Here is a 25,168-nt window from a genome sequence, read left to right as displayed (position 1 = left end):
CCTGGCCCCCGGCCCCCGGCCCCCGGCTCCCGGCCCCGGCTCCTGGCCCCCGGCCCCCGGCCCCGGCCCCCGGCCCCGGCCCCGGCTCGCACGTCGGCTCTGGCCAAGCCGCGGCCGCAGGATGCAGCTCCCCGTCTTCGTGGTGGACGCCTTCAGCCGGGAAGCCTTCCGGGGGAACCCCGCCGCCGTCTGCCTCCTGGAAGCCGTAGGTGCCGGCTCCCCCCGCGGCCCCCCGCGGCCCCCCGGACGCGTCTCCGCCTTCTCCACTTTGAGGGTCCGAGGCTCAGCTCGATCCCGTGGGCTAAAGAATGCTGGGGGGCAGGGCCAAGGGCAGGGGCGCCCCCAGCTTACAGTGGAGCTCGCGACCCCCGGGCGAAGGCCTGGCCTGGGACCCCCGGCACGGACCGCGAAGGGAGCCCGACTAGGGAGAGGAGGGCCCCGGGGCCGGCACAGGGGAAAGGCCGGGGTCCCGGACAGCCCGGAGTCCGACCCCGGGAAAGCCGCCGCCGCCGCCGCGATCCGTCTCTCCCGGCAGACCCCCCCCCCATCCTTCCTCTGCCGGGAATCCCGAGCTGGACCCCAGGCTCGGCCCCCTCCCCAGCCAAATACTCTTTTTGTGTGTGTGTGTCTGTGTGTGTGTGTGTGTGTCTGTGACTTTTTCTATACCTGTTGTTTCCCCTTTTGACCTTTTCACATCCAGGGCCATAACGCTAAGCCGATAGAAGGCATTTCCCAAATGCCCTTTGAAGCTGGAAGGAATACTTCTGTTAGATTGGAAGTTTCTTGAAAACACTCAGGTTTGGATCATATTGAAGACATAGTAAACGGGAGTTCAATGACGATATATTTGCTGAAGGGAAGAATGACCTCTGGAAGCAAAGTGGAGGAAGGTCTTCAGAACATTTAACAGAATGTTCCAACTAAAGCTCTGGAATAAAGCTAACAGAGCAGGCAAGAAGAAAGGAGTCATTTTTCACCGTTAAAATTATGACTTGATTAACAAATCTTAGTTGTTGGGTCACATCCAACTCTCCATGACCCTTTGGACCATACCATCTACGGAGATGTCCTGGCCAGGATACTAGCTAGAGACGTTTTAATTTCTTTCTCTAGTGGATTAAGGCAAACAGAGGTTAAATGACTTGCCCAGGGAAGTCAGACTTGAAGTCAGGCTTTCTTGACTCTAGGACTAGGCTGGCTAGCTATTCCACTGAGCCACCTAGTAGGCAAACAGAGGTTAAGTGACTTGCCCAAGGACACTCAGCTAGTATGTAGTTTAGGCTGGATTTGAACTCAGCTGGTAAACGTCCTGACTCCAGTCCCAGTGCTCAAATCTCCCAAGCCAACTAGCTGCCCACTAAGTAAATGGAAGTTAATTGACTTGCCCAAGTCACATAGCTAATAAGAATCAGAGGTCAGATATTTTTAAATGAGAAGGTCCACATGAGTTCTCAGTATCTTCTTCCTATGCAGGAATATACACAGTTCTACATCATTAAATTCCTCACAATTAATCCTTCTCATTTACCTCCCCTGTGCTTCACCTGAGTCCTGTACTTGGAGATCAAACTTTCTGTTCAGCTCTGGTCATTTCAACAGGAAAGTCTGAAAGTCCCGTTTCATCAAAAGTCCATCTTTTCCCCCGAAAGAGGATGTTCACTTTTGCTGGGTAGTTGATCTTGTTTGTAAACTAAGCTCTTTTGCCTTCTGGAATATCACATTCTAAACCCTACAAGCCCTTAATGTAATCCTAGCTATAGATCCATAGTAGCTGAATTGTTTGTTTCTGGCAGCTTTTAGTACTTTCTCTTTGACTTGGTAGTTTTGGAATTTGACTATGATATTCCTGGGAGTTTTTCTTTAGGATCTCTTTCAGGAGATGATTGGTGAATTCCCTCAGTTTCTATTTTACCCTCTGTTTCTAGGATCTTAGGCAATTTTGCTGGATTATTTCTTGAAAAAATGAAGTCTAGGCTCTCTTTCTGGTCATGACTTTCAGGTAGCCCAACAATTTTTAAATTATCTTTGTTGGATCTGTTTTCTAGGTCAGTTGTTTTTCCAATGAGATATTTCACATTTTCTTCTAATTTTTCATTCTTTTGGTATTGTTTTATTGTTGCTTGATTTCTCACAAAGTCATCAGCTTCCTTTAAGCTTCATTCTACATTTGAAGGAGTCATTTTCTTCAGAGATAAAATAGCTTTTCCAGCTGGCCAATTCTGCTTTTTAAGGCATTCTTCTCCTCATTTGCCTTTTGTGTTACTTTCTCCATTTGACCTAAAACTGGTTTTTAACGTGTTATTTTCTTCAGCATTTTTTTTTTTGCATCTCCTTCAGCAAGCTGCTGACTTGGTTTTCATGATTTTCCTGCATCACTCTCATTTCTCTTTCTACTTTTCCCTCTATCTCCCTTACTCATTTTTCAAAGTCTTTTTTTTGAGCTTTTTTGTTGCCTGAGCCTAATTCCTATTTCTCTTAGAGGCTTTGGATACAGAAGTTTAGACTTTGTCATCTTCTGAGTGTATGTTTTGATCCTCCTTGGTGCCAAAGTAATTTTCTATGATCAGATTCCTCTTTTTCTGTTTTTTGCTCATTTCCTCAGCCTATGACTGATTTAGCACTTCTAAGGCTTTGGGGGATTTTGGGGACACCCCACCGGGACCATAATTCCTCCAAGGTTTTATGACAGACTCTGACTGCTCTCTTGCCTGTACTTTGGTATGTGGATGACTACAGGCCCTCACCTCTGCCCTGGAGCTCTGAGGAGTGTCCCTGCTCCTCTATGGTAGTATGGAGCCCCAGACTGCAATCTGGATCTGAGTGTGGGAAAAGTATCAGAGTCCTGCCCCAGGAAGAGCAGAGACCTCTGTAGTCTCCCCCAACCCCCTTACCATCTGTGGGTTGGGAGCTCTGGAAGTGTTGGGTGACTCCACCAATTCCCATTGCAGATTCTCACTGGAGCTCTACTCTGAGGCCAGTACTCCATGCTAATTCTGGTGCTGCAGAGTCCTTTCACAGCCCCTTCAAGCTGTCCCCAGTGATCCCTGGGCTGATAGGACTGGAAACTGCCCCCTTCCCCATGGATCCAGGTGCTCCTGGGCTGTTCCTCCAAGACTGGAGCAGGTTTGCTCTGGCCAGCTGCACTGCACTGTGGCTCTTTCCAACCCCAATCCCAGTGAAAAAGACCTTTCCTGAAAATCTTCTAAGTTATTTTGGACTAGGAAATTGTATCACTTAGTCTTTCCTGTGGGCTCTGACCCTCTAAACTTTGACTACAGTCATAATTTGACAGCTTTTGGAGTTTTTCGGAATGAGTTTCTGGGAATTCCTGTCCTCACACTACCATTTTGGCTCTACACATGAGGCCAGATTTGAGCCCAGGTCTCCCTAACTGTAGGTCTAGTGCTCTATCCACTGAGCCACTGATTTATCCCTAATGTAATTTGTTTGTTCTTCCTTCTAAAGAAAGATCAGGGAGGTGATGCCATAACTTGCAAGTGAATTGGATTTAAGAGGGTGGCTGTACAAGGCCACTCATCTCACTTTCTTCTTCAGGTCCATCTGAGGTCCATGGTCAGATATGGATCTGGTAGACTGGAGATGGCCCTGCATGCAGTGGAAGATCTTGAGCTTTCTGGGCCAAGATCTTTAGTAGGTTTCAGAATGACTGAGGCAATGCCCATTTAGTGATTATGGATAGGTAAGAAATGAAACATTGACTGGCCTCTTTTACTTAGTTCCCCCCCCCCCCCAAATAAATCATTCTGGGAGGCAAAGACCCTCAAGGTTTCCTGGCCAAAACAGAAACACTTTCTAATTAACATGCACTCTGAGCCCATCAGGTGATCAAGAAGGAGGTGACCTGGTATCTGTTGTTAGCCAATCAATAAGAGTGTGAATTATTTGGGGTTTTTTTTGTTTGTTTTGGCAAGGCAATGGGGTTCAGTGGCTTGCCCAAGGCCACACAGCTAGGTCATTATTAAGTGTCTGAGACCAGACCGGATTTGAACTCAGGTTCCCCTGACTCCAGGGCTAGTGCTCTATCCACTGCACCACCTAGTCTCCCCGAATTCTTTGGGTTTTAAGACACTGACCCTAAGAAAGGAATCTAAGCTATAAATCCCAAGCTATCTCCTGATGCTTCGTGATCAAAATCTGCTGTCCCTAACAAATATTTATTGAATACCTACCTATGATACATCAAATATCATGGGGCATACAAACAAGACTATCATATATAAGGAGTTAATGATTTGACTGGGAAGACTAGATTTAGATATTTTTTTTAAGCTTGTTGCAAGGCAAATGGGGTTAAGTGGCTTGCCCAAGGCCACACAGCTAGGTAATTTTATTAAGTGTCTGAGACCGGATTTGAACCCAGGTACTCCTGACTCCAGGGCCAGTGCTTTATCCACTAAGCCACCTAGCCGCCCCTGGAAGACTAGATTTAACATAACAAACAATAAGAACATAATGCAGGACTATCCAGAATTAAGTGCTAACTGTGGAGAGAATTCCAAACAACCATATCATTTCAAACAACCATGTTACTTTACTTCATTCACATCTAAGAGGGTAGGACCACTCACATCCCATAGGGTTAGAGAACAGATATTGTATTTCCAAAATGCCACCAAATGGGGGCATTTTAAAACTTTCCTGCCTTGGCGGAACAGCTTTGACTTGGACCATGCCTCCATCCTATGGTGATGGTCTCAGAATCACCAATAATCACCAATGGGAGCCTAAGAGAACAAACATCCCCTTGCTGTTGTCCCTTGAGACTTGTCTCAGTTGTTGGTCACATTCTCTATCCATTGCTTTAGAAGATTCCATTAGAAAAAGCATTTATCAAGTGCTTCTCAGATCACAGACTTGGAGAGATCGTAGAATCCCCAGGTCCTCTGACACCAAATCCACTGGTGCTGGACACTGTGGGTTTTCACATGAGGATTGTAATGACTGGGGATAACTGCTTTGAATGACTGATTCTCATGCAACATCTCTTTTTCTTTGAGTTTATATATTTGCATGTGTGTATTTGTGTATCTTTTATGCTAACATATGAATTTATAATTTTTTCCCTGATGATTTCTTAAGGACAGAAATCATTTGGCTTCTTTGCTTTCCCCATTGTAGGTGGCTAACTTACATCTCTTAAGGGATCCTTAGCTTTCAAAATTTAATTCTCTTCTTGACCATCATAACTGCCCTCCACATCACCCTTATCCCCACCTTGACCCCATTTATCTCTTTATTTTCCTTGAAGAGCCAACATTTACTCAGGTTTTAGGAGACAGATTGCATAAGGGTGAAAAGTGAGTTAGCAGTAAGGAAGTGGAGATAAGGGAAGAGAGGTAGAGGACAATATTTGACTGGGTTGGTTGAAAATTTTTTAAGAATGGGGTAGAGCTGAATATGTTTGTTGGCAGTGGGGAACCAGCTACTGACCAGTGAGTGACTGGAGAAGAGGGGTGTTGGCTAGTGATGGTGAATTCCCAAAGGGGGCAGCATGCTGTTACAGAACATTCTTTTTTTGGGGGGGGTATTAAGTGACTTGCCCAAGGTCACACAGCTAGGTTATTCAGAACGCTCTTAGGGTATGGGGGGGTAAAGAAACATCTGCTATTAAAACTTTGTTATAGAATAAATAGCACATAATAAACCATTATTAATTAACGGATGGATTAATTAATGTCTATGGCTTATCTCTCCAATGTGATTGTAAATTATTAATGAAAAGGACCTTGTCCTCATACCTGAATTTTCCTTCAAAGTCCCTATACAGCATGTACCACATAGTCCTCCCTGTGACTTAATGAAGCCATTTAGTCTTTAGGCCTCAGTCTGCCCTAATAAGGATAATTATTATTTTCTTGTTATTTAACTTGGAAAGGGGAATTATGAAGACTCCAGAAAAGTAGAGACAGTCTGCCCTAGGTACTTTAAATATGGAATTGTCTAAAGACAAGAGATAATCAATTGGTCTTTTCCAACTTTCCTCTTGGATATGAGCTAGCACAGAGGAATGAAACCTGAATTAGACTAGAGACAGAAGATCCAAGTTCAAGTTCATCTCTCAAACATTTCCTTTATACCTCATGGTCATGATTCAGAATCCTTGTCTTTATGTAGCTCATGTAAGTCCTGGAGCTACTGTCTCACTCCTTCTGGCAGACTCAGTTTCCAGAAGGAGGTTAAATTGCTTTCTCAGCCCTTTATCTTTCTAACACTAACTGGCTCAAGCCCCAATTCCTGTGTCCTTTCCTTGCCAGTTATACTTATCTCCCTCATTCATTAACTGCTAATCTCTTTTATCTTTTAGCCAGGCAATTTTTACAAAATGGTAATTTCTTTTTACTTTTATGATATTTTATTTTTTCCAATTCCATGTAAAAATAATTTTCAGCATTTGCTTTTCCCTTGTAATAAAATGCCTAGGATTATTGAATTACTGAGAATCGTTAGGTCATTCACAGTTGATCATTGTATAATGCTGCTGTTACTGTGTACAGTGTTCTCCTAGGTAAAGTCTGGTCAAGTTTTTCTGAAACTATCTGGCTCATCATTTCTTATACTACAATATTATTCCATCAAAGTCATATACCATAATTTGTTCAGGTATCCCTTAATTGATCACCCCATTTACTTCTAAAAGCAACCTATTAAAAGTTGCCTTTGATCCAGGCTATACTGGTTCAAACAGGTCACTTGGTGCTTCACCCCTACCCCACAGGCTCAACTGCGTACAACCAGCATGATCTTCAGATACTGGACCTGAGGCAGTTTACTTTTCTTTTTTGAAGTTATTTTAAATTTTTTTTTACATAAGTATTGTTGTACATGTGAATTTTTTTAATTTAATTTTTTTCAAATTTAAGGCAATGGGGTTATGTGACTTGCCTAAGGTCACACAGTGAGGCAGTTAATTATGAAGTCTGAGACTAGATTTGAACTCAGGTCCTCTTGACTCCAGCGGTTTGCTTTATCCATTGCACCAACTAGCTGCCCCACCCTTTCAAGGCTTCAATGGATCAAAACTCTTTTGAAGTGTGCTCTTTCCTAACCACAGTACAGATTCCAATCTGCTATCGCATTTGATACCAGATTTAAAAATTAAAAAATCTATATAATTTCCCCAATTCTCCATTTCTCTATTAATGTGTGGTATTACCTGATATTGAGGAAGGTTGACAAGTGTTTTCTGCACTCCCCTCTCCCTCCCTCCCTACCCACCATTTAGGATTTGGATGAAGAAATGTACCAGAAAATCGCAAGAGAAATGAATCATTCTGAAACAGCTTTTATCCGGAAACTACAGCCGACGGACAGCTTTACCCAAAGTGAGCAAGTTTTTACCTCCTTAACCTTTTAGAGGACCTTGCAAATGCAAGAGAAATTGATTTTTGTTTTTTTGTGAATATTGATTTTAGAAATGGAAGACTTCCCTTTAAGTTGATCTTCTATGGGGGCAGCTAGGTAGTAGATAAAGAACTGGCCCTGGAGTCAGGAGTACCTGGGTTCAAATTCAGGCTCAGACACTTAATAATTACCTAGCTGTGTGGCCTTGGGCAAGCCACTTAACCGCATTTGCCTTTGCAAAACCTAAAAAAAAAAAAGTTTATCTTCTATGGAATCATGCTGATAAATTTGTCATGGGTCCTAAATGCTCCTCTAGGCCATGAAAGACTCAGCCTCATATGTACTATGGCTTTCTTAAGCTCTAAATGATGGACAATCTTCCAGTGTTTGTCTTAGCATTTTTTCCTCCTTTACAACCATTTTCCTGCCCCAAATGCATCTTGGGAAAATCTTTAGAAAACAGCAGCCCAAGCAAGTGAGACTATTTTGAGTAGAGTTTACTGAATCACTAACTTTGTCTTTCCTTTTCTATGCAGGTTCCCGCTTTGGACTAAGGTGGTTCACGCCAGCAACTGAGGTCCCCCTCTGTGGTCATGCTACTTTGGCTTCTTCGGCCATATTATTTCACAAAATAAGTAATGCGTCCTCATTCTTATCTTTTTAAAAGCTATTTATCAGCCCCTAGAAACAGCAAAGGAACTTAGATTAAGAACAAATTACCCTGATGCTCCTTCATTCATTCCTCTAACTGATATTTATTGGGGTCCCTCAGGATGGGAAGCTCAGGTTCTGCCAAGAACACGGAGATTGGACTTCCCTTGAGCCACCTGAGGTTCAATTAAGAATTTAATTGTGTCAAAGTGCCTGCTTTGGGCCAGGCTCTGAGCTGGACCCTGGAGATGCAAATACAAAGGAGAAAACAATCCCCATTCTTAGGGAGAGACAAGTACACAGAGTAAAAGCAAAGAAGCATCAGCAGGTGGCTCCTGGAACTGTCAAATACTGGACTCTTTAAAGCACAAGGTGGAATGGGAAAATTCAAGAAGGCTTTTGAGGAGGCTGTGGAGAAGTCAAAACAGCCCAGGCCTGGACTTGGATTCAGGAAGACCTGAGTTCATATCCCACTTCGTGCAACTTTGGGCCGGGTGATCCTGAGCCATGTCATCTAACCTCTCTGTTCCTTAGTTTGTTGTCAAATAGAGCCAATAGCTTTTATCTCCTAGGGTTTCTAGGGCTGTTATGTATACAGAGTCAGTCCTGGAGTCAGGCTGACTCTTTTTCTGGAATTTAAATCCAGCCTTAAGAGACGTAGCAGCTGTGTGACCCTGGGCAAGTCACTTAACCTGCTTTCCTCATTTTCCTTATGTGTAAAATGAAAATGCAAACCCACTCCAGTATCTTTGCCAAGAAAACCCTAAATGGGGTCATGAAAAGTTAAAGACAGGGGTGGCTAGGGGGCACAGTGGATAGAGCACCAGCCCTGGCGTCAGGAGTACCTGAGTTCAAATCTGGCCTCAGACACTTAATAGTTAGCTAGCTGTGTGGCCTTGGGAAAGCCACTTAACCCTTTTGCCTGCAAAAACTTAAAAAAAAGTTGAAGACAGCTGAAATGCTACAACAGGATTGGGGAGAGAGGATCAAATGAGATAATAGTTGTAAGATACTTTGCAAACATTATAAATCTTTAAAGTTTCTAGTCCTTGTTCTAAAGACCTATATATTCTAATTGCAATGATTGATGATGATGATATCATCACTAAACTTATCTGAGCCTCAGTTTCCTTACTTGTGAAATGAGGGATTGACCAGATGAACTAGCTATAAGGTTTCTTTCAGTGCTGTAGTTGCAGATAAAGAGTTTTGGGAATTTGGAAAAGGTAGGTATGTTTCCATGAAGAAACTTAGGCTTAATAAATGAGTAGGGATTAGGTGGAGCCTGGGAGGAGGAGAGAAAGAACACTCCAAGCGGAAGGGAAAATATGAGCAAAGACAGAGAAGAAACAGAAAAGCACATTGGTGAACAAAAGGAGTCAGAGCTAGTCATAAACTGTATTGAGCTCTTTATTATTTTTTTAATTTATGCAATGCAGTGGGGTTAAGTGACTTACTTGCTCACAGTCACACAGCTAGGTAATTATTACGTATCTGAAATCATATTTGAACTCAGGTCCTCCTGGCTCCAGGGCCAGTGATCTGTCTTTAAATAATTGTCTCATTTAATCCTCACAATCACCTTGTGGAAACTGAGGTAGGAAGACTTGCCCAGGGACACACAGCTGGTAAATTTCTGAGGAAGGATGTGACATCAAGCCTCCTGACTCCAGGCCCAGCTCTCTCTCTCTCCACGGAACCCTCAGCTGCCTAGGGAGACAACCAGCTGCAAATGCAATAAAGACAAAAGATCAGAGGGTTTTTCCCCTCATATTCTGATTCTTTGACAATTACAAATACTATTTTATTTTGGCAGAAAATGTGAATCAAACTGTAACTTTTGAAACTCTCAGTGGGGAGCTGAAGGCCAGACAGGCAGCTGATGGGATCATCATGGACCTGCCTCTTTATCTCACTCATCCCAAGGTTGGCCATCAAGTTGGCTATTGTCATTATTTGTGTGCCACATGTATCCAACATGTTTTAAGTGGGTTTTATTTTTGTTTTTTAATCTAGGATGTTAAAGAAGTCCAGGATTTAATCAAGGTTGGTTCTCAACTCAGACTATGAGCTCACAGGATGAGAATTGCTTATCATTGGTTAAGCGCAGATTTGGAAAGGGTTGACAGAATCTTGGTCAGTCTGAACTCTGAGATGGGGTCTGTAGACTTCAACAGACTGTTCAAAGGGTCTGAAAAAGGTATAGCGGGGGCAGCCAGGTGGTGCAATGGATAAAGCCTGGAGTCAGGAGGACATGAGGTCAAATTCGGCCTCAGACAGTTAATAATTACCTAGCAATGTAACCTTGGTCAGGACACTTAACCTCATTGCCTTTCAAAAAAAAAAAAAAACAAAGCTGAAGAGTCCCTGTACCAAGTTCAAGAGTGAACCAAGTTAGCAGTGTGAGCAGGACATAGCACAAAAGGATCTTGGTGGTCCTTGTCCCCAGTGTTACTGGTCCCATGGGCTCCTGGGGTGACCAGTGACTCTGTCCTGAGAAGCCTTTTGCCTCAATTCTGTTCTCCAGGTGGCACTAGGAAACGTCCAGGTTCAGGACATCCATTATTCTCCAGACACCAAGAATCTCCTTGTTCGGATCAATGATTCTTATGGAAGGTAGACTTGTAGGCTTCCCTGCATGAATCTCCCTGCCCAGGCATTGATCTCATGCCCCTCTATGTCTTCTCATCCTGATTTCTTCATTACTTCTTCCTAAGGATACACCTAGCATGCTACAAAGGTTCCTCTGAGGTTTTTGGGGGTGTTTTTTTTGCCTTTTCTGGGGACCAGGGCTGTATTTTGGGGGAGTGCCTCATTTCCAGGAAGTTCTTGAATTTGGTGTCATGAACATAAGTAATCTTTGGTCATGTGTCCTGGACTGCTTCCCGCTGGCCTCTGTCCTTGCCTTGTCTTTTGCCTACGTGACCCATGATTTGTGAGAAGTGGGCATGATTCATTGCCACAAGCACATTTCTAACGTCAGCACAGTTTGGATGCCTGGTTTCTAGAGATTTTTCCTTGGCCTTTGCCTCTTTGTGGTCCTGCAGTGAGACTTTGCCCCCTGGAAGCTCTCGATTCAGGAGAGACTGGGTGTCGTTGGGCCCTTCTCTTTGGCCTCTTGCTGATAGGGGCTACAGCAAGGAGGGAGGTGTGGGACCCTGGTCAGAAGTGATAATAGGAGGAGGGGTTGGCACAGGCTAGGAAATGTATGACAATACTTCTCTATCCTTCTACAAGGTCCTTCCTAGAGAGCCTGGAGGTCAACACACGGAATATGACAGAGGTGGAAAATTCAGGGAAAGTGAAGGGACTCATGCTCACCCTGAAGGGAGAGGGAAGTGGGAAGCCTCATGGTTATGACTTCTACTCCAGATACTTTGCTCCCTGGCTTGGTGTGGCAGAAGACCCTGTGACAGGTGAGTTTGGGTGTGGAGGTGGGTGGTCAGTAGGGAGAGCACCCTTATTAACCAGTCAAGTGATGCCCCCTCCATGACTGTGATAAATACTGGGGGCGCAGGAAGGCCAGAGTGAACTTGAGCCTATCCAGAATGGCCAGTGGCCCTGAGGTGACCTGGGAAGACCAGAGATGCCTTGAGGTGGTCCATGAAGGCGAAAACTGGCCTGGGGTGACATGGGAAGGTCAGAGCAGCCCCAGGCCAACATCTCAGGGCACATGTTGCTTTTGATGTCCCAGTAGGCCCCATGCAAGTCATTTATGCCCCAGATAAAAGCATTCTCATCAGAACTTCTTTCTGCAAATTCGGACCCACATAACCCCAATTGGCCCCAGAATTCTTTCTGGTCCTTCCCTAAGAATGCGCCCACTTTGTTCTGCCCACAGTAGGTGGCAATTCAATCTTCATCCTGCTGGAAATCCACTGGACTCCGTGACAGATTTTGCTCCTTGGAGCAACTAGTAAGAATTTGATCGTGATTGTTGGCTTGAAGGTGCCAATGGGAGGGGCAGAGAACTGGGGCACTAGGGGCCCCTCTCAGTTTTCTCCTGCCCACTTGAAGAGCATCCTGGGCTCTGGCAGATCCGGTCTGAGACTCAGAACCTGATCCCTCCCTGCTCTGATCCGTCCTCCACATACTTGTGAACTGGCCTGCCCAAGGCAGATTGCCTCTCAAGAAGCTTTGATGCCTCCCTATTACCCTAGTGCCACGCCTTCCCAGATCAGTCTTCTAGGCTGGTGACCAGTTGTTCCCGTTGCATCCTTTCCTCTGTCAAATGCTGACTTTTTGTTGCCCAGATGTTCAGCCTGCCCTTTGAATGCCCCTGCTCCAGACCTCATCATTGGTCAATACTCAGCCTCCAGCCTCCCTGGCTTAGGGCCCTTTCCTGATTCTCTCCCATGAATCCTATCTCTCTCCCAAAATTAGTCTCTTACATTATTTTTGTCTTGTCTTATCTACTCCCAGTAGATGTCAGCATTAAGAAATGCTTATTGAGTTGAAGTGAATTGTTTCCCCTCTCCAGATCTGGTGTTCTCCTATGTAAAATGGGCAGGTTGGACCAAGTCGTTCGGCAAGTCCCTCCTGCTCCTGCTCCTGCCCCTGCTCCTCCAGTGGAGACCCAGAGGGGCCTCGGGAGTCCTCTCTCATGCTCCAGAAGCCAGGCAGTGACTTTTGGGCTTTGCAGCAGATGGATGTGAAGCTATGACTGAGGAAGCTGGAGAGGCAAGGGAGGGACCAGCTGGACCCTGGCTCAGGGCAGGCCAGCAGCAGGAACTGTGCGGGGAACCAGAGGCCACTGGCAGGTGGCCAGGGTCTGGCCAGAGGCAGGACCCCAGTCTACTTCCCCAGAAAATATACACATAAAACCCACATTTCCTCCAAAAGGTGGAACTCAGCAGTAAGGGTTAGAAGGACTCAGGAGAATACTCAGGGTAACAACAAAACCATCCCCCAGCAAGCCCTCCCTCCCTGGTGAAGCTGCAGAGCTGGCTGAAGGGCCTTCATTCCACAAGAGAGTCAAAGGGAGCTTATTTGTGGCAGCAAGCCTTCCCTGCTTCTCCCTGGAGAAGTCTCTGTCTCCAAATACTTACAAATCTTCCCTTTCATGGGTGGCTAGGTAGTGTACCAGAAAGAGTACTGGCCCTAGAGTCAGGAGGACCTGAGTTAAAATTCGGCCTCAGATATTAATTGCCCAACTTTGTGACCTTGGGGAAGTCACTTAACCCCATTGCCTTAAATGAATAAAAAATTAAAAAACATTTTCCCTTTTAATTGATCCTTCAGAGAAGTGATTGTAGGGTCGTCTAGAATTGAAAGTTCTCCCAGACAGCAGCCATTTCATCTCCTGCATTTACAGATGGGTAAACTGAGGCAAGTTCTACAACTCATACAAGGTCACAGAGGGAGTGTCAGTAAATGGGCATTTCTAGACACTTCCCATCTGGTGGACCTTCTGCCGGGTGCTGGAGACCCAGAAAGGAACAGTCTTGTGGAACTTACATTACATTGAGGGACACAACACATACGTATGTGTGTGTATAGATATGTATTCATGGACATACATACCTATATACAAAAACCTATATAAAAGATACATGCAAAGTAAATGTACAGTGATTGAGGGCAGAAAGGCCTTCAAAGCTTGGGGAAGGGAGAGGATCAGGAAAAGTCTCACCCAGAACCCAGACCCCAGAGCTGAGCTTTCAGAAGCAGGGGGATGGGATTGAGGGGGCTCCAGGCAGGGGGAACCATCAGTTCAAACCATGGAGATGGGAGATGGGTGCTCATGTGGGGAGCAGCGACAAGGCCAGTTTGGCCCAACTGTAGAGTGAGGGGATGATGGCTATGTAGCCTGAGGGGAGTGTAGACCCCACCTCATCCCAAGCTCTCTGTCCCTAGCCATCTGACCAGCATCCAGACTAGCAGATGTCCCCAGAGGGCCCACAGCCCCAGGGCAGCGGGGACAAGGACCAGAGAGAGCAGGAGATGGAAGGTCTGGAATAGGAAACGGTCACTAGGCCAGCTTGGATGGAGAGCTGCCATGTGCAGTCAGCCTGGCTAGGTGAACCAGGCCCAGAGCTTTAAATGCTAATAGTAGAATAAGGTTCTGTCCCAGAGGTTGTGAAGGCCGCGTGCTCTAAAGCCTAGGGTTCTGGACTGCAAGCCAGGACCCCCCAGCTGACCAGATCCCTTCACCTTTCCCTGCTCTAGCTCACTCTCTGGTTGCAGAGAAGTTGCTCACTTGCATCAGCAGCTCCCTAAGAACACGGAAATCCCAGGTCCAGGCTCTTCCTGTCCTGGGCAATAGGGAGCTCCTGGGGTCTTGTGCCATAGGGTGGCCTGGCAAGGCTTGTGTTTGTGCAGTTTCACTTTGGCAACTGGGGCAGAATGGTTTAGATTAAGTGAAAACTGACACTGGGAGAGACAGGATTGCGAATACCATGTCACTTATTATGTCTGTCCCAAAATTTGACTGGGCAGAGGCCAGACTGGGAGTTCTGAAGAATTCTTGGGTCCCCGTTTGGGAGAATGGGTCCATGTCGTCTGCCCTTGCAAAATCTTAAAATTTTTGGTTCATCCAGTCCCATTGTTTTGTAGTGCATTACAGTCATTCATTCATTCATTCATTTATATATGAGTATTAAATTCAAATGTGTTATAATTATTCAGCAAACAAAAGCATCCACTGCTCCCTGCTGACTCTGGGATGGGTCAGGGGCAGGATACGCTTTTGTGGCATCTAAAGTTTCCTCCTGGGAGAAGGGCCTTCACATCGGAGCCTGTGGACACATGTACTGTGGATGGCCAGCTGCCCTCTTTACCACTGTCATGTTGCTCTCTCTGTTTCTGTCCAGGATCTGCCCATGCTGTTCTCAGTAGCTACTGGTCCCAGCAGCTGGGGAAGAAGGAAATGTGGGGTAAGAAGACTTCTTTTTTTTTTTTACCCCTTTCTTTTGTTTTTGCCAGGCAATGGTAAGTATTAAGTGTCTGAGTTTGAATTTGATTGTGGATCCTCCTGACTCCATGACTGGTGCTCTATCCACTGACCACCTAGTTCCCCCTCTTCTCTTAGAATTTCTCTGACTTTCACTAGACCCAGGGGTCTAGAATATTAACATCTACCTAAAGGATATCTAGTTCTAATTTTCAGTAAATTCTTTGTTTAGTTATCTATCACTTTGGCTCCATCAGTAATCAGAATCGCTCATTGCATTTGTTGTAAGCACCAGGCCTTGTTCTGAAGGACAAGATGAGACAGGGCCTATCCATGAGGAAATTATAATACAGGTAGCCTGGGACTCTGAATTAGTAAATTGAGTTCAAATCTAGTCTGACTCTTACCAGGTGTGTGACCCTTGGGCAAGTCACTTTGAATGGAGATAAATAATGATACCTGCTTCCTACTCAGTTGTGAGGATCAAATGAGATATTAAAGGCAAAGTGCTTGGCATAGTAGAAAGTGCTAGATAACCATTATCATTATTAGTAAACAAAATAAGAACATATTAAGTTTTTTTTTTGTTTTTGCAAGGCAATGGAGTTAAGTGAGGCCCAAGGTGTTACAGAGCTAGGAAATTTTTGTGTGTGTCTGAGGTCAAATTTGAACTCGGGTCCTCCGGACTCCCGGGCCAGTCCTCCATCCACTGTGCCACCGAGCTGGCTATGAAAGGCCCAAGTGCAGCGTCTTCTGTTTGTGAGAAGGGAGAGGTGTGATGAGGAAGGAGGACGAGATGATTGAAGTGCTCTGCTCTTCTTGACCTGGTCAGCTCCCAGAGGGTGAAGGGACATGTCAAGGGAGTCTGTGAACTTGGAAGGGAAAGAAATATTTGTTGTATGCCGCATTTTCATCGTGAAAGACTGTTCTCAGGCAGCGTCCACAGACTCCACCAGGCTGTCAGGGGGGTCCATGCCAGCGGAGGTCGGGACTCTGTGCCATCCTGCCAATGACTAGCCAACTGAAGAGTGGGCCACGCCTTGACTTGAGCTTCTCTGTAGCTTTTCAGTGTTCCCGGCGTGGAGGAGAACTGAAGGTTTCCCTGCGGGACGGCGGAAGGCTTGACATCACGGGCCAAGCAGCCCTGGTTCTGGAAGGGACTCTGAGCATCTGAGTCACCGTGCCAAGGCTTCCATCGCTTCTGGTGCCTTGGGGAGTCGCTAAAGCTGAAAGCCAGCATGAGCGGGCACGGGGCTGCGTGCCCCGAGGCGTGGGCCCGCCGCAGCCCCGACAGAATAAAAGCTGTTTCCGCGTGGCTCCCGAAATCACGCGTGAACGTGGGAGCGGGAGAGCGTGCGGGAGCTGCGTGTCGGGGCTCAGGCTGCGTGTGGCTCGGGGGGCAGGACTGGGCCCCGCGGCCCGGCCCGGCGGGAGGGGCCGGTCAAGAGGAGGGTCTCCCCGACGCGGGGGGCAGGGCCGGGGGGGGGTCCGGGGGGGGCAGGGCCGGGGCGGGAAGCCGGGCCCGGGCCGCGCGGGCTCTGCGGCGGGAGCGCCTGGGACCCGCTCCGGCAGGCCGCCCCTCCCCCCCGCGGGCGCAGGCGCAGGCGCAGTGCATCCGGCGGGCCTCCAGGAGCGCTCGCGGTGCGGCGGGGGCGGCGGCAGCGGGAGGCCCGGCCAGTGGCTCCCCGGCACCACGGCCCCCTGGCCGCTGTCCTGGCCAATCAGAGCCGCTCGCGAGAACTCTCCACCTATCGGAGACCCGCTTCCCGCCGCAGCGCCCTCTGGGACATCGAGGTCTCGGCCTTCTCCAATCCAGCGCGAGGGTTTCGTGCCCCGTTGGTTCACGGGAAATGTAGTTTTCTCCTGTTCAGGACGCACGGAGTCTCCCGTTGCGCTCCGGGCTCCGGAAAGTGGTGGAAAGCGAACGTCCCGGAGAGGCCGCGGCCGGGCACAGCGTGGCCGGGGTTACAGTGGAGCTCGCGACCCCCGGGCGAAGGCCTGGCCTGGGACCCCCGGCACGGACCGCGAAGGGAGCCCGACTAGGGAGAGGAGGGCCCCGGGGCCAGCACGGGGAAAGGCCGGGGTCCCGGACAGCCCGGAGTCCGACCCCGGGAAAGCCGCCGCCTTGGTCCGTCTCTCCCGGCAGACCCCCCCCCCCCTTCCTCTGCCGGGAATCCCGAGCTGGACCCCAGGCTCGGCCCCCTCCCCAGCCAAATCAATCGATGAACGTATGTGATACTTGTGGATACATATTGGCTTGACTCTTGGACCTTTTTGATCCTTTCGCATCCAGGGCCGACATAATGCTAAGCTTATAGAAGGCATTTCATCGAAACTGAAAAAAATACTTCCATTAGATTCTTTTTTTTTTAAAGGATTTTGCAAGGCAAGGGGGTTTAAGTGGCTTGCCCAAGGCCACAGAGCTGGGTCATTATCAGGTGTCCGAGGCTGGATTTGAACCCAGGTCTTCCTGACTCCAGGGCCCGTGCTCTATCCACGGCGCCACCTAGCCGCTCCCATTAGATTCTAATGTTCTTGAAAGCACTCACGTAAGGGTCATATTGAACATACAGTAAATGTGAGTTGAATGAAAGAATGACTTTTGGAAGCAAAGTGGGTGAAGGTTTTCAGAACACTTAACAGAATGTTCCAACTAAATAAAGCTGGAATAAAGCTAACAGAACATGCAAGAAGAAGGTACAAATTATCATTTTAACCATTAAAATTATGGTGAAACCCTTTAAGACTTGATTAACAAATATTAGTGATTGGGCCATATCCCTTCACGACCCTTTGGACCTTACCATCTATGGAGATGTCCTGGCCAAGATACTAACTTGTTTGTAATTTCCTTCTCCAGCAGATTAAGACAAACAAGAGGTTAAATGGCTTACCCAGGGAGGTCAGATTTGAAGTCAGGGTTTTCTGACTCTAAGCCTGTGCTGACAAACAGGACTTAAGAGACTTGCCCCAAGGCAAAACAGCTAGTATGTACTTTAGGTTGGATTTGAACTCAGGTCTTCCAGACTCCGCTCCCAGTGCTTGAAGGCACTGAGCCACCTAGCTTCCTGACTCAGAGGTAAACCGACTCATCCAAGTTCCCATAGCTAGTAAGAGTCTGAGTTCAAATTTGATCCCAAGTTCTCTAATAGTAGGCCCAGGGGTCTAGCCACTGAGCCCCTGAGTTATTCCTAATGTTGGTTGTTTGTCCTTCCTTCTCAAGGACGATCACAACATTGGGGAGGTGATGCCATAACTTGCAAGTGAATTGGATTTAAGAGGATGGCTGTGCAAAGTCACCAGTCTCACTTTCTTCTTCAGAACCATCTGGGGCCTGGGGCCAGATATGGATCTGGTAGACTGGAGATGGCCCTGGATGCAATGGGAGATCTCGAGCTTTCTGGGCCAAGGTCTTTATCAGGTCTCACAATGACTGAGGCAACACCCATTTAGTAATTATGGATAGCTAAGAAATGAAGCATAGATTGGCCTCTGGGCCATTCTGGGAGGCAAAGACCCTCAGGGTTTCTGGCCAAAACAGAAACAGTTTCTAGTTAACATGCACTCTGAGCCCATCAAGGCCCAAACAAGGATCGAGTAGGGCATGACCTGGTATCTGTTGTTAGCCACTCAATAAGGGCCTGAATTATTTGGGTTTAAGGCATGAGCCCTACAAAAGGGAATCTAGCTCATAAATCCCAAGCTACCTCCTGATGCTTCGTGGTCAAAACCAGCTGTCCCTAACAAATATTTATTGAATACCTATGATACAGCAGATAACATGGGGCATACAAACAAGACTATCATACATAAGGATTAATGATTTCACTGGGAAGACTAGATTTAACACAACAAACTGAGAAAATAATGTAGGACTATCTAGAATTAAGTCCTAACTGTGAGGAGAGTTCCAAACAACCATTCCATCTAAAAAAAAAAAAAACCATGTTACCTTTCTTCGTTCACATCTAAGAGGGTAGGACCACCCACATCCCATAGGGTTAGAGAAGAGCTGTTGTATTTCCAAACTGCCACCAGATGGGAGCATTTTAAAACTTTCCTGCTTTAGTAAAGCAGCTTTGACTTAGACCATTCCTCCATCCTATGGTGATGGTCTCAGGGACATCACAAAATGGGAGCCTAGGAGAACAAACATCCCCTTGCTTTTGTCCTTTGAGACTTGACTCAGTTGTTGGTCACAGTTTCTATCCATTGCTTCAGAGGAAGATTCCATTAGAAAAAGCATTTATCAAGTGCTTCAGAGGTCACAGACTTAGAAGGAAGCTTAAGAGGTCATGGAGTCCCCATGCTGGGGTGCTGGGCACCAGGGGTTCTCACATAGTGATTGTACTGACTGGGGATAACTGCTTTGAATGTGTGTGTGTGTGTATTTTATACTAACATATAACATATAAATTTATAATTTTTTCCCTGATGGCTGCTGCTTTTTTTTTTTTAGATTTTAGCAAGGGTTAAGTGATTTGCCCAAGGCCACATGGCTGGGTAATAATAATTATTATTAAGTGTCTGAGGTCACATTTAACCTCAGGTCCTCCTGACTCCAGGGCCAGTGCTCTATCCATTGCGCCACCTAGTCACCCCCTCTGATGGCTTCTTAAGGACAGAAATCATTTGGCTTCTTCAGTGTTTGGCCCAGAGTAGGTGCCACATATTTCTTAAGAGACCCTTAGCTTTCAAAATTTAATTCTCTTCTTGACTATTATAACCCCCCCCCATCACCTCATGTACCTCTTATTTACTTTACAGGGTTAACATTTACTCAGGTTTTAGGAGACAGATTGCATGAGGGTGAAAAGTGAGTTAGCAGTAAGGAAGTGGACATAAGGGAAGAGAGGTAGAGAACAATATTTGTTTGGGTTGGTTGAAGGCTTTTTAAGAATGGGGTAGAGTTGAATGTGTTTGTAGGCAGTGGGGAAGCAGCTACTGACCAGTGAGTGACTGAAGAAGAGGGGGTGTTGGCCAATGATGTTGAATTCCCAAAGGGGCTGGTGTGCTACTACAGAACAGTCTTAGGGTATAGGGTAAAGAAACGTCTATCAAAACCTTGTCATAGAATAAATAGCATGTAATAAACCCTTGTTAATTAATGGACGGATTAATTAATGTCTATGTCTATGTCTTATCTCTCCAATGAGACTGTAAATTCTTAATGAAAGAGACCTTGTCCTCATACCTGAATTTTCCTTCAAAGTCCCTACGCAGCATGTACCACATAGTCTTCCCTGTGACTTAATGATGCCACTTAGTCTTTAGGCCTCAGTGTACTCTAATAGGGATAAGTTATCATTTTCTTGTTATTTAACTTGGAATGGGGAGTTATGAAATCTCCAAAAAAAGTAGGGATAATATTTTATGATATTTTGTTTTTCCAATTACATATAAACATATTTTTTAGCATTTGTTTTTTGCTTGTCATAAACTGCCTAAGTCATTCACATCTGATCATTGTACAATATTGCTGTCACAGTGTACAGTGTTCTCCTGGTTATACCCATTTCATTTTGTATCATTTCATGTAAGTCTGGCCAAGTTTTGCTGAAACCATACGACTCATCATTTCTTATACCACAATATTATTCCTTCACAATTATATACCACAATTTGATTGATCACCACATTTACTTTTTTTTTTAGGTTTTTTTGCAAGGCAAGGGCGTTAAGTGGCTTGCCGAAGGCCACACAGCTAGGTAATTATTAAGTGACTGAGGTCGGATTTGAACCCAGGTACTCCTGACTCCAAGGCTAGTGCTCTATCCACTGCACCACCTAGCTGCCCCACCCCATTTACTTCTAAAAGCAACCTATTAAAAGCTACTTTTCATCCAAGGCTATGCTGGGTCAAGCAGGCACTTGGGGCTTCACTTCCCCACCCTTACCCCCCTCCCCAGGCTCAACAGCCTACAACCAGCATGATTTTCAGGCACTGGACCTGGGGCAGCTTAATCTTTACTTTCAAACTTTTTTTGTTGTTGTTTTTGAAAGGCAATGGAGTTGCCCAAGATCACACAGCTAGGTAATGATTAAATGTCTGAAAACAGATTTGAATTTGGGTCCTCCTGACTCCAGGGCTAGTGTTTTATCCACTATCTGCTTTGCAAAAACAACAACAAAAAAGTCAGTGGGGTTAAATGACTTGCCCAAGGTCATGCAACTAGCAATTATTAAAGCTGAGGCTGGATTTGAACTCAGGTCTTCCTGACTCCGAGGGGATGCTCTATCCACTCCACACCTAGCTGTCCCACCATCACATAATCTTTCAAGGTTCCAATGGATCAAAACTCTTGAAGTGTGCTCTTTCCTAACCACAGTGCAGATACCAATCTGCTATTGCATCTGATACCAGATTAAAAAATTAAAAAATCTATATAATTTCCCCGATTCTCCATTTCTCTATTAATGTGTGGTATTACCTGATACTGAAGAAGGCTGATAAGTGTTTTCTGCACTCCCCTCTCCTTCCCTCCCTACCCACCATTTAGGATTTGGATGGAGAAATGCACCAGAAAATCGCAAGAGAAATGAATCATTCTGAAACAGCTTTTATCCGGAAACTACAGCCGACGGACAGCTTTACCCAAAGTGAGCAAGTTTTTACTTCCTTAACCTTTTAGAGGACCTTGCAAATGGAAGAGATATTGGTTTTTGGTTTTTTGTGAATATTGAATTTTAGAAATGGAGGACTTCCCTTTAAGTTTATCTTCTATGGAATCATGCTGATAAATTTGTCAAGGGTCCTAAATGTTCCTCTGGGCCATGAAAGACTCAGCCTCATATGTACTATGGCTTTCTTAAGTTGTAAATGATGGACAATCTTCAAGCATTTGTCTTAGCATTTATTCCTCCTTTACAACCATTTTCCTGCCCCAAATGCATCTTGGGAAAATCTTTAGAAAACAGCAGCCCAAGCAAGTGAGACTATTTTGAGTAGAGTTTACTGAATCACTAACTTTGTCTTTCCTTTTCTATGCAGGTTCCCGCTTTGGACTAAGGTGGTTCACGCCAGCAACTGAGGTCCCCCTCTGTGGTCATGCTACTTTGGCTTCTTCGGCCTTGTTATTTCACAAAATAAGTAATGTGTCCTCATTCTTATCTTTTTAAAAGCTAGTTATCAGCCCCTAGAAACAACAAAGGAGCTTAGATTAAGAACAAATTACCCTGATGCTTCTTCTTCTTTTTTTTTTTTTTTTTTGCAAGGCAAACAGGGTTAAGTGGCTTGCCCAAGGCCACACAGCTAGGTAATTATTAAATGTCTGAGACCGGATTTGAACCCAGGTATTCCTGACTCCAGGGCCAGTGCTCTATCCACTGTGCCACCTAGCCGCTCCCCCTGATGCTTCTTCATTCATTCCTCTAACTGATATTTATTGAGGTCCCTCAGGATGGGAAGCTCAGGTTCTGCCAAGAACACGGAGATTGGACTTCCCTTGAGCCACCTGAGGTTCAATTAAGAATTTAATTGTGTCAAAGTGCCTGCTTTGGGCCAGGCTCTGAGCTGGACCCTGGAGATGCAAATACAAAGGAGAAAACAATCCCCATTCTTAGGGAGAGACAAGTACACAGAGTAAAAGCAAAGAAGCATCAGCAGGTGGCTCCTGGAACTGTCAAATACTGGACTCTTTAAAGCACAAGGTGGAATGGGAAAATTCAAGAAGGCTTTTGAGGAGGCTGTGGAGAAGTCTAAACAGCCGAGGCCTGGACTTGGATTCAGGAAGACCTGAGCTCATATCCCACTTCGTGCAACTTTGGGCCGGGTGATCCTGAGCCATGTCATCTAACCTCTCTGTTCCTTAGTTTGTTGTCAAATAGAGCCAATAGCTTTTATCTCCTAGGGTTTCTAGGGCTGTTATGTATACAGAGTCAGTCCTGGAGTCAGGCTGACTCTTTTTCTGGAATTTAAATCCAGCCTTAAGAGACATAGCAGCTGTGTGACCCTGGGCAAGTCACTTAACCTGCTTTCCTCATTTTCCTTATGTGTAAAATGAAAATGCAAACCCACTCCAGTATCTTTGCCAAGAAAACCCTAAATGGGGTCATGAAAAGTTAAAGACAGGGGTGGCTAGGGGGCGCAGTGGATAGAGCACCAGCCCTGGCGTCAGGAGTACCTGAGTTCAAATCTGGCCTCAGACACTTAATAGTTAGCTAGCTGTGTGGCCTTGGGAAAGTCACTTAACCCCTTTGCCTGCAAAAACTTAAAAAAAAAGTTGAAGACAGCTGAAATGCTACAACAGGATTGGGGAGAGAGGATCAAATGAGATAATAGTTGTAAGATACTTTGCAAACATTATAAATCTTTAAAGTTTCTAGTCCTTGTTCTAAAGACCTATATATTCTAATTGCAATGATTGATGATGATGATATCATCACTAAACTTATCTGAGCCTCAGTTTCCTTACTTGTGAAATGAGGGATTGACCAGATGAACTAGCTATAAGGTTTCTTTCATAACTAAGTCCTACAGTGCTGTAGTTGCAGATAAAGAGTTTTGGGAATTTGGAAAAGGTAGGTATGTTTCCATGAAGAAACTTAGGCTTAATAAATGAGTAGGGATTAGGTGGAGCCTGGGAGGAGGAGAGAAAGAACACTCCAAGCGGAAGGGAAAATATGAGCAAAGACAGAGAAGAAACAGAAAAGCACATTGGTGAACAAAAGGAGTCAGAGCTAGTCATAAACTGTATTGAGCTCTTTATTATTTTTTTAATTTATGCAATGCAGTGGGGTTAAGTGACTTACTTGCTCACAGTCACACAGCTAGGTAATTATTACGTATCTGAAATCATATTTGAACTCAGGTCCTCCTGGCTCCAGGGCCAGTGATCTGTCTTTAAATAATTGTCTCATTTAATCCTCACAATCACCTTGTGGAAACTGAGGTAGGCAGACTTGCCCAGGGACACACAGCTGGTAAATATCTGAGGAAGGATGTGACATCAAGCCTCCTGACTCCAGGCCCAGCTCTCTCTCTCTCCACGGAACCCTCAGCTGCCTAGGGCGACAACCAGCTGCAAATGCAATAAAGACAAAAGATCAGAGGGTTTTCCCCCTCATATTCTGATTCTTTGACAATTACAAATACTATTTTATTTTGGCAGAAAATGTGAATCAAACTGTAACTTTTGTAACTCTAAGTGGGGAGCTGAAGGCCAGACAGGCAGCTGATGGGATCATCATGGACCTGCCTCTTTATCTCACTCATCCCAAGGTTGGCCATCAAGTTGGCTATTGTCATTATTTGTGTGCCACATGTATCCAACATGTTTTAAGTGGGTTTTATTTTTGTTTTTTAATCTAGGATGTTAAAGAAGTCCAGGATTTAATCAAGGTTGGTTCTCAACTCAGACTATGAGCTCACAGGATGAGAATTGCTTATCGTTAGTTATGCCCAGATTTGGAAAGGGTTGATAGAATCTTGGTCAGGCTGAACTCTGAGATGGGGTCTGTAGACTTCAACAGACTGTTCAAAGGGTCTGAAAAAGGTATAGCAGGGGCAGCCAGGTGGCACAATGGATAAAGCCTGGAGTCTGGAGGACATGAGGTCAAATTCGGCCTCAGACAGTTAATAATTACCTAGCAGTGTAACCTTGGTCAGGACACTTAACCTCATTGCCTTTCAAAAATAAAAAAACAAAAAAGCTGAAGAGTCCCTGTAACAAGTTCAAGAGTGAACCAAGTTAGCAGTGTGAGCAGGACATAGCACAAAAGGATCTTGGTGGTCCTTGTCCCCAGTGTTACTGGTCCCATGGTCTCCTGGGGTGACCAGTGACTCTGTCCTGAGAAGCCTTTTGCCTCAACTCTCTTCCCCAGGTGGCACTAGGAAACGTCCAGGTTCAGGACATCAGTTATTCTCTAGACACCAAGAAGGTCCTTGTTTGGATCCATGATTCTTATGGAAATTAGACCTGGAGGCTTCCCTGCATGAATTTCCCTGCCTGGGCACTGATCTCAGCTTCTTCTTGCCTTCTCATCCTTATTTCTGACCTCTTTGTCACTTCTCCCTAGGGATACATCTAGCATGCTACAAACATTCCTCCTAGGTTTTTGTTTCATTTCATTTTCTTTAGCCTTTTCTGGGGACCAGGGCTGTATTTTGGGGGAGTGGTTCATTTCTGGGAAGTTCATGAATTTGTTGACATAATCATAAGTAATCATTTGTCACATATCCCAGGCTGCTTCCTGCAGGCCTCTGTTCTTGCCTTGCACTTTGCCTAAATGACCCATGATTTGTGAGAAGTGGGCATGATTCAT

At 45.6% G+C, this 25,168-nt stretch overlaps 1 protein-coding gene across 4 annotated transcripts; it reads left to right on the top strand.

The window, feature by feature from the left end:
• Window positions 1-91: 91 nt before the first annotated feature.
• LOC141520661 (phenazine biosynthesis-like domain-containing protein) lies at window positions 92-24,938 on the top strand. 4 transcript variants are annotated; one of them, XM_074232376.1, is made up of 11 exons: window positions 92-205; window positions 7,244-7,343; window positions 7,899-7,997; window positions 9,830-9,939; window positions 10,030-10,059; window positions 10,541-10,629; window positions 11,251-11,429; window positions 14,826-14,888; window positions 24,016-24,125; window positions 24,216-24,245; window positions 24,728-24,938. In XM_074232376.1, exons 1-11 carry the CDS (start codon window positions 122-124, stop codon window positions 24,818-24,820), a joined length of 987 nt encoding a protein of 328 aa, XP_074088477.1. In that variant the 5' UTR covers window positions 92-121; the 3' UTR covers window positions 24,821-24,938. The 4 variants fall into 4 exon arrangements, with proteins under 4 accessions (XP_074088477.1, XP_074088479.1, XP_074088480.1 ...); XM_074232379.1 differs by lacking the exons at window positions 24,016-24,125; window positions 24,216-24,245; window positions 24,728-24,938 and adding exons at window positions 21,406-21,505; window positions 21,897-21,983 and having other exon boundaries at window positions 97-205; XM_074232378.1 differs by lacking the exons at window positions 24,016-24,125; window positions 24,216-24,245 and having other exon boundaries at window positions 96-205; window positions 24,728-24,927.
• The last annotated feature ends 230 nt before the right edge of the window (window positions 24,939-25,168 follow it).

Source organism: Macrotis lagotis, chromosome 4 (assembly GCF_037893015.1).
Source record: "Macrotis lagotis isolate mMagLag1 chromosome 4, bilby.v1.9.chrom.fasta, whole genome shotgun sequence".
NCBI classification, from domain to species: Eukaryota; Metazoa; Chordata; class Mammalia; order Peramelemorphia; family Peramelidae; genus Macrotis; species Macrotis lagotis.
Note: the sequence above shows the minus strand (reverse complement) of the source record. Positions and strands in the feature narration are given on the sequence as shown.

What these genes read in the sequence shown, in the direction of transcription:
- LOC141520661 (XM_074232376.1), top strand. Translation starts at nt 122, where the DNA reads ATGCAGCTCCCCGTCTTCGTGGTGGACGCCTTCAGCCGGGAAGCCTTC. An exon ending in CATATTATTTCACAAAATAA is followed by an intron (nt 7,998 to 9,829) that starts GTAATGCGTCCT and finishes TTATTTTGGCAG; the next exon opens with AAAATGTGAATCAAACTGTA. An exon ending in TTTATCTCACTCATCCCAAG is followed by an intron (nt 9,940 to 10,029) that starts GTTGGCCATCAA and finishes TTTTTAATCTAG; the next exon opens with GATGTTAAAGAAGTCCAGGA.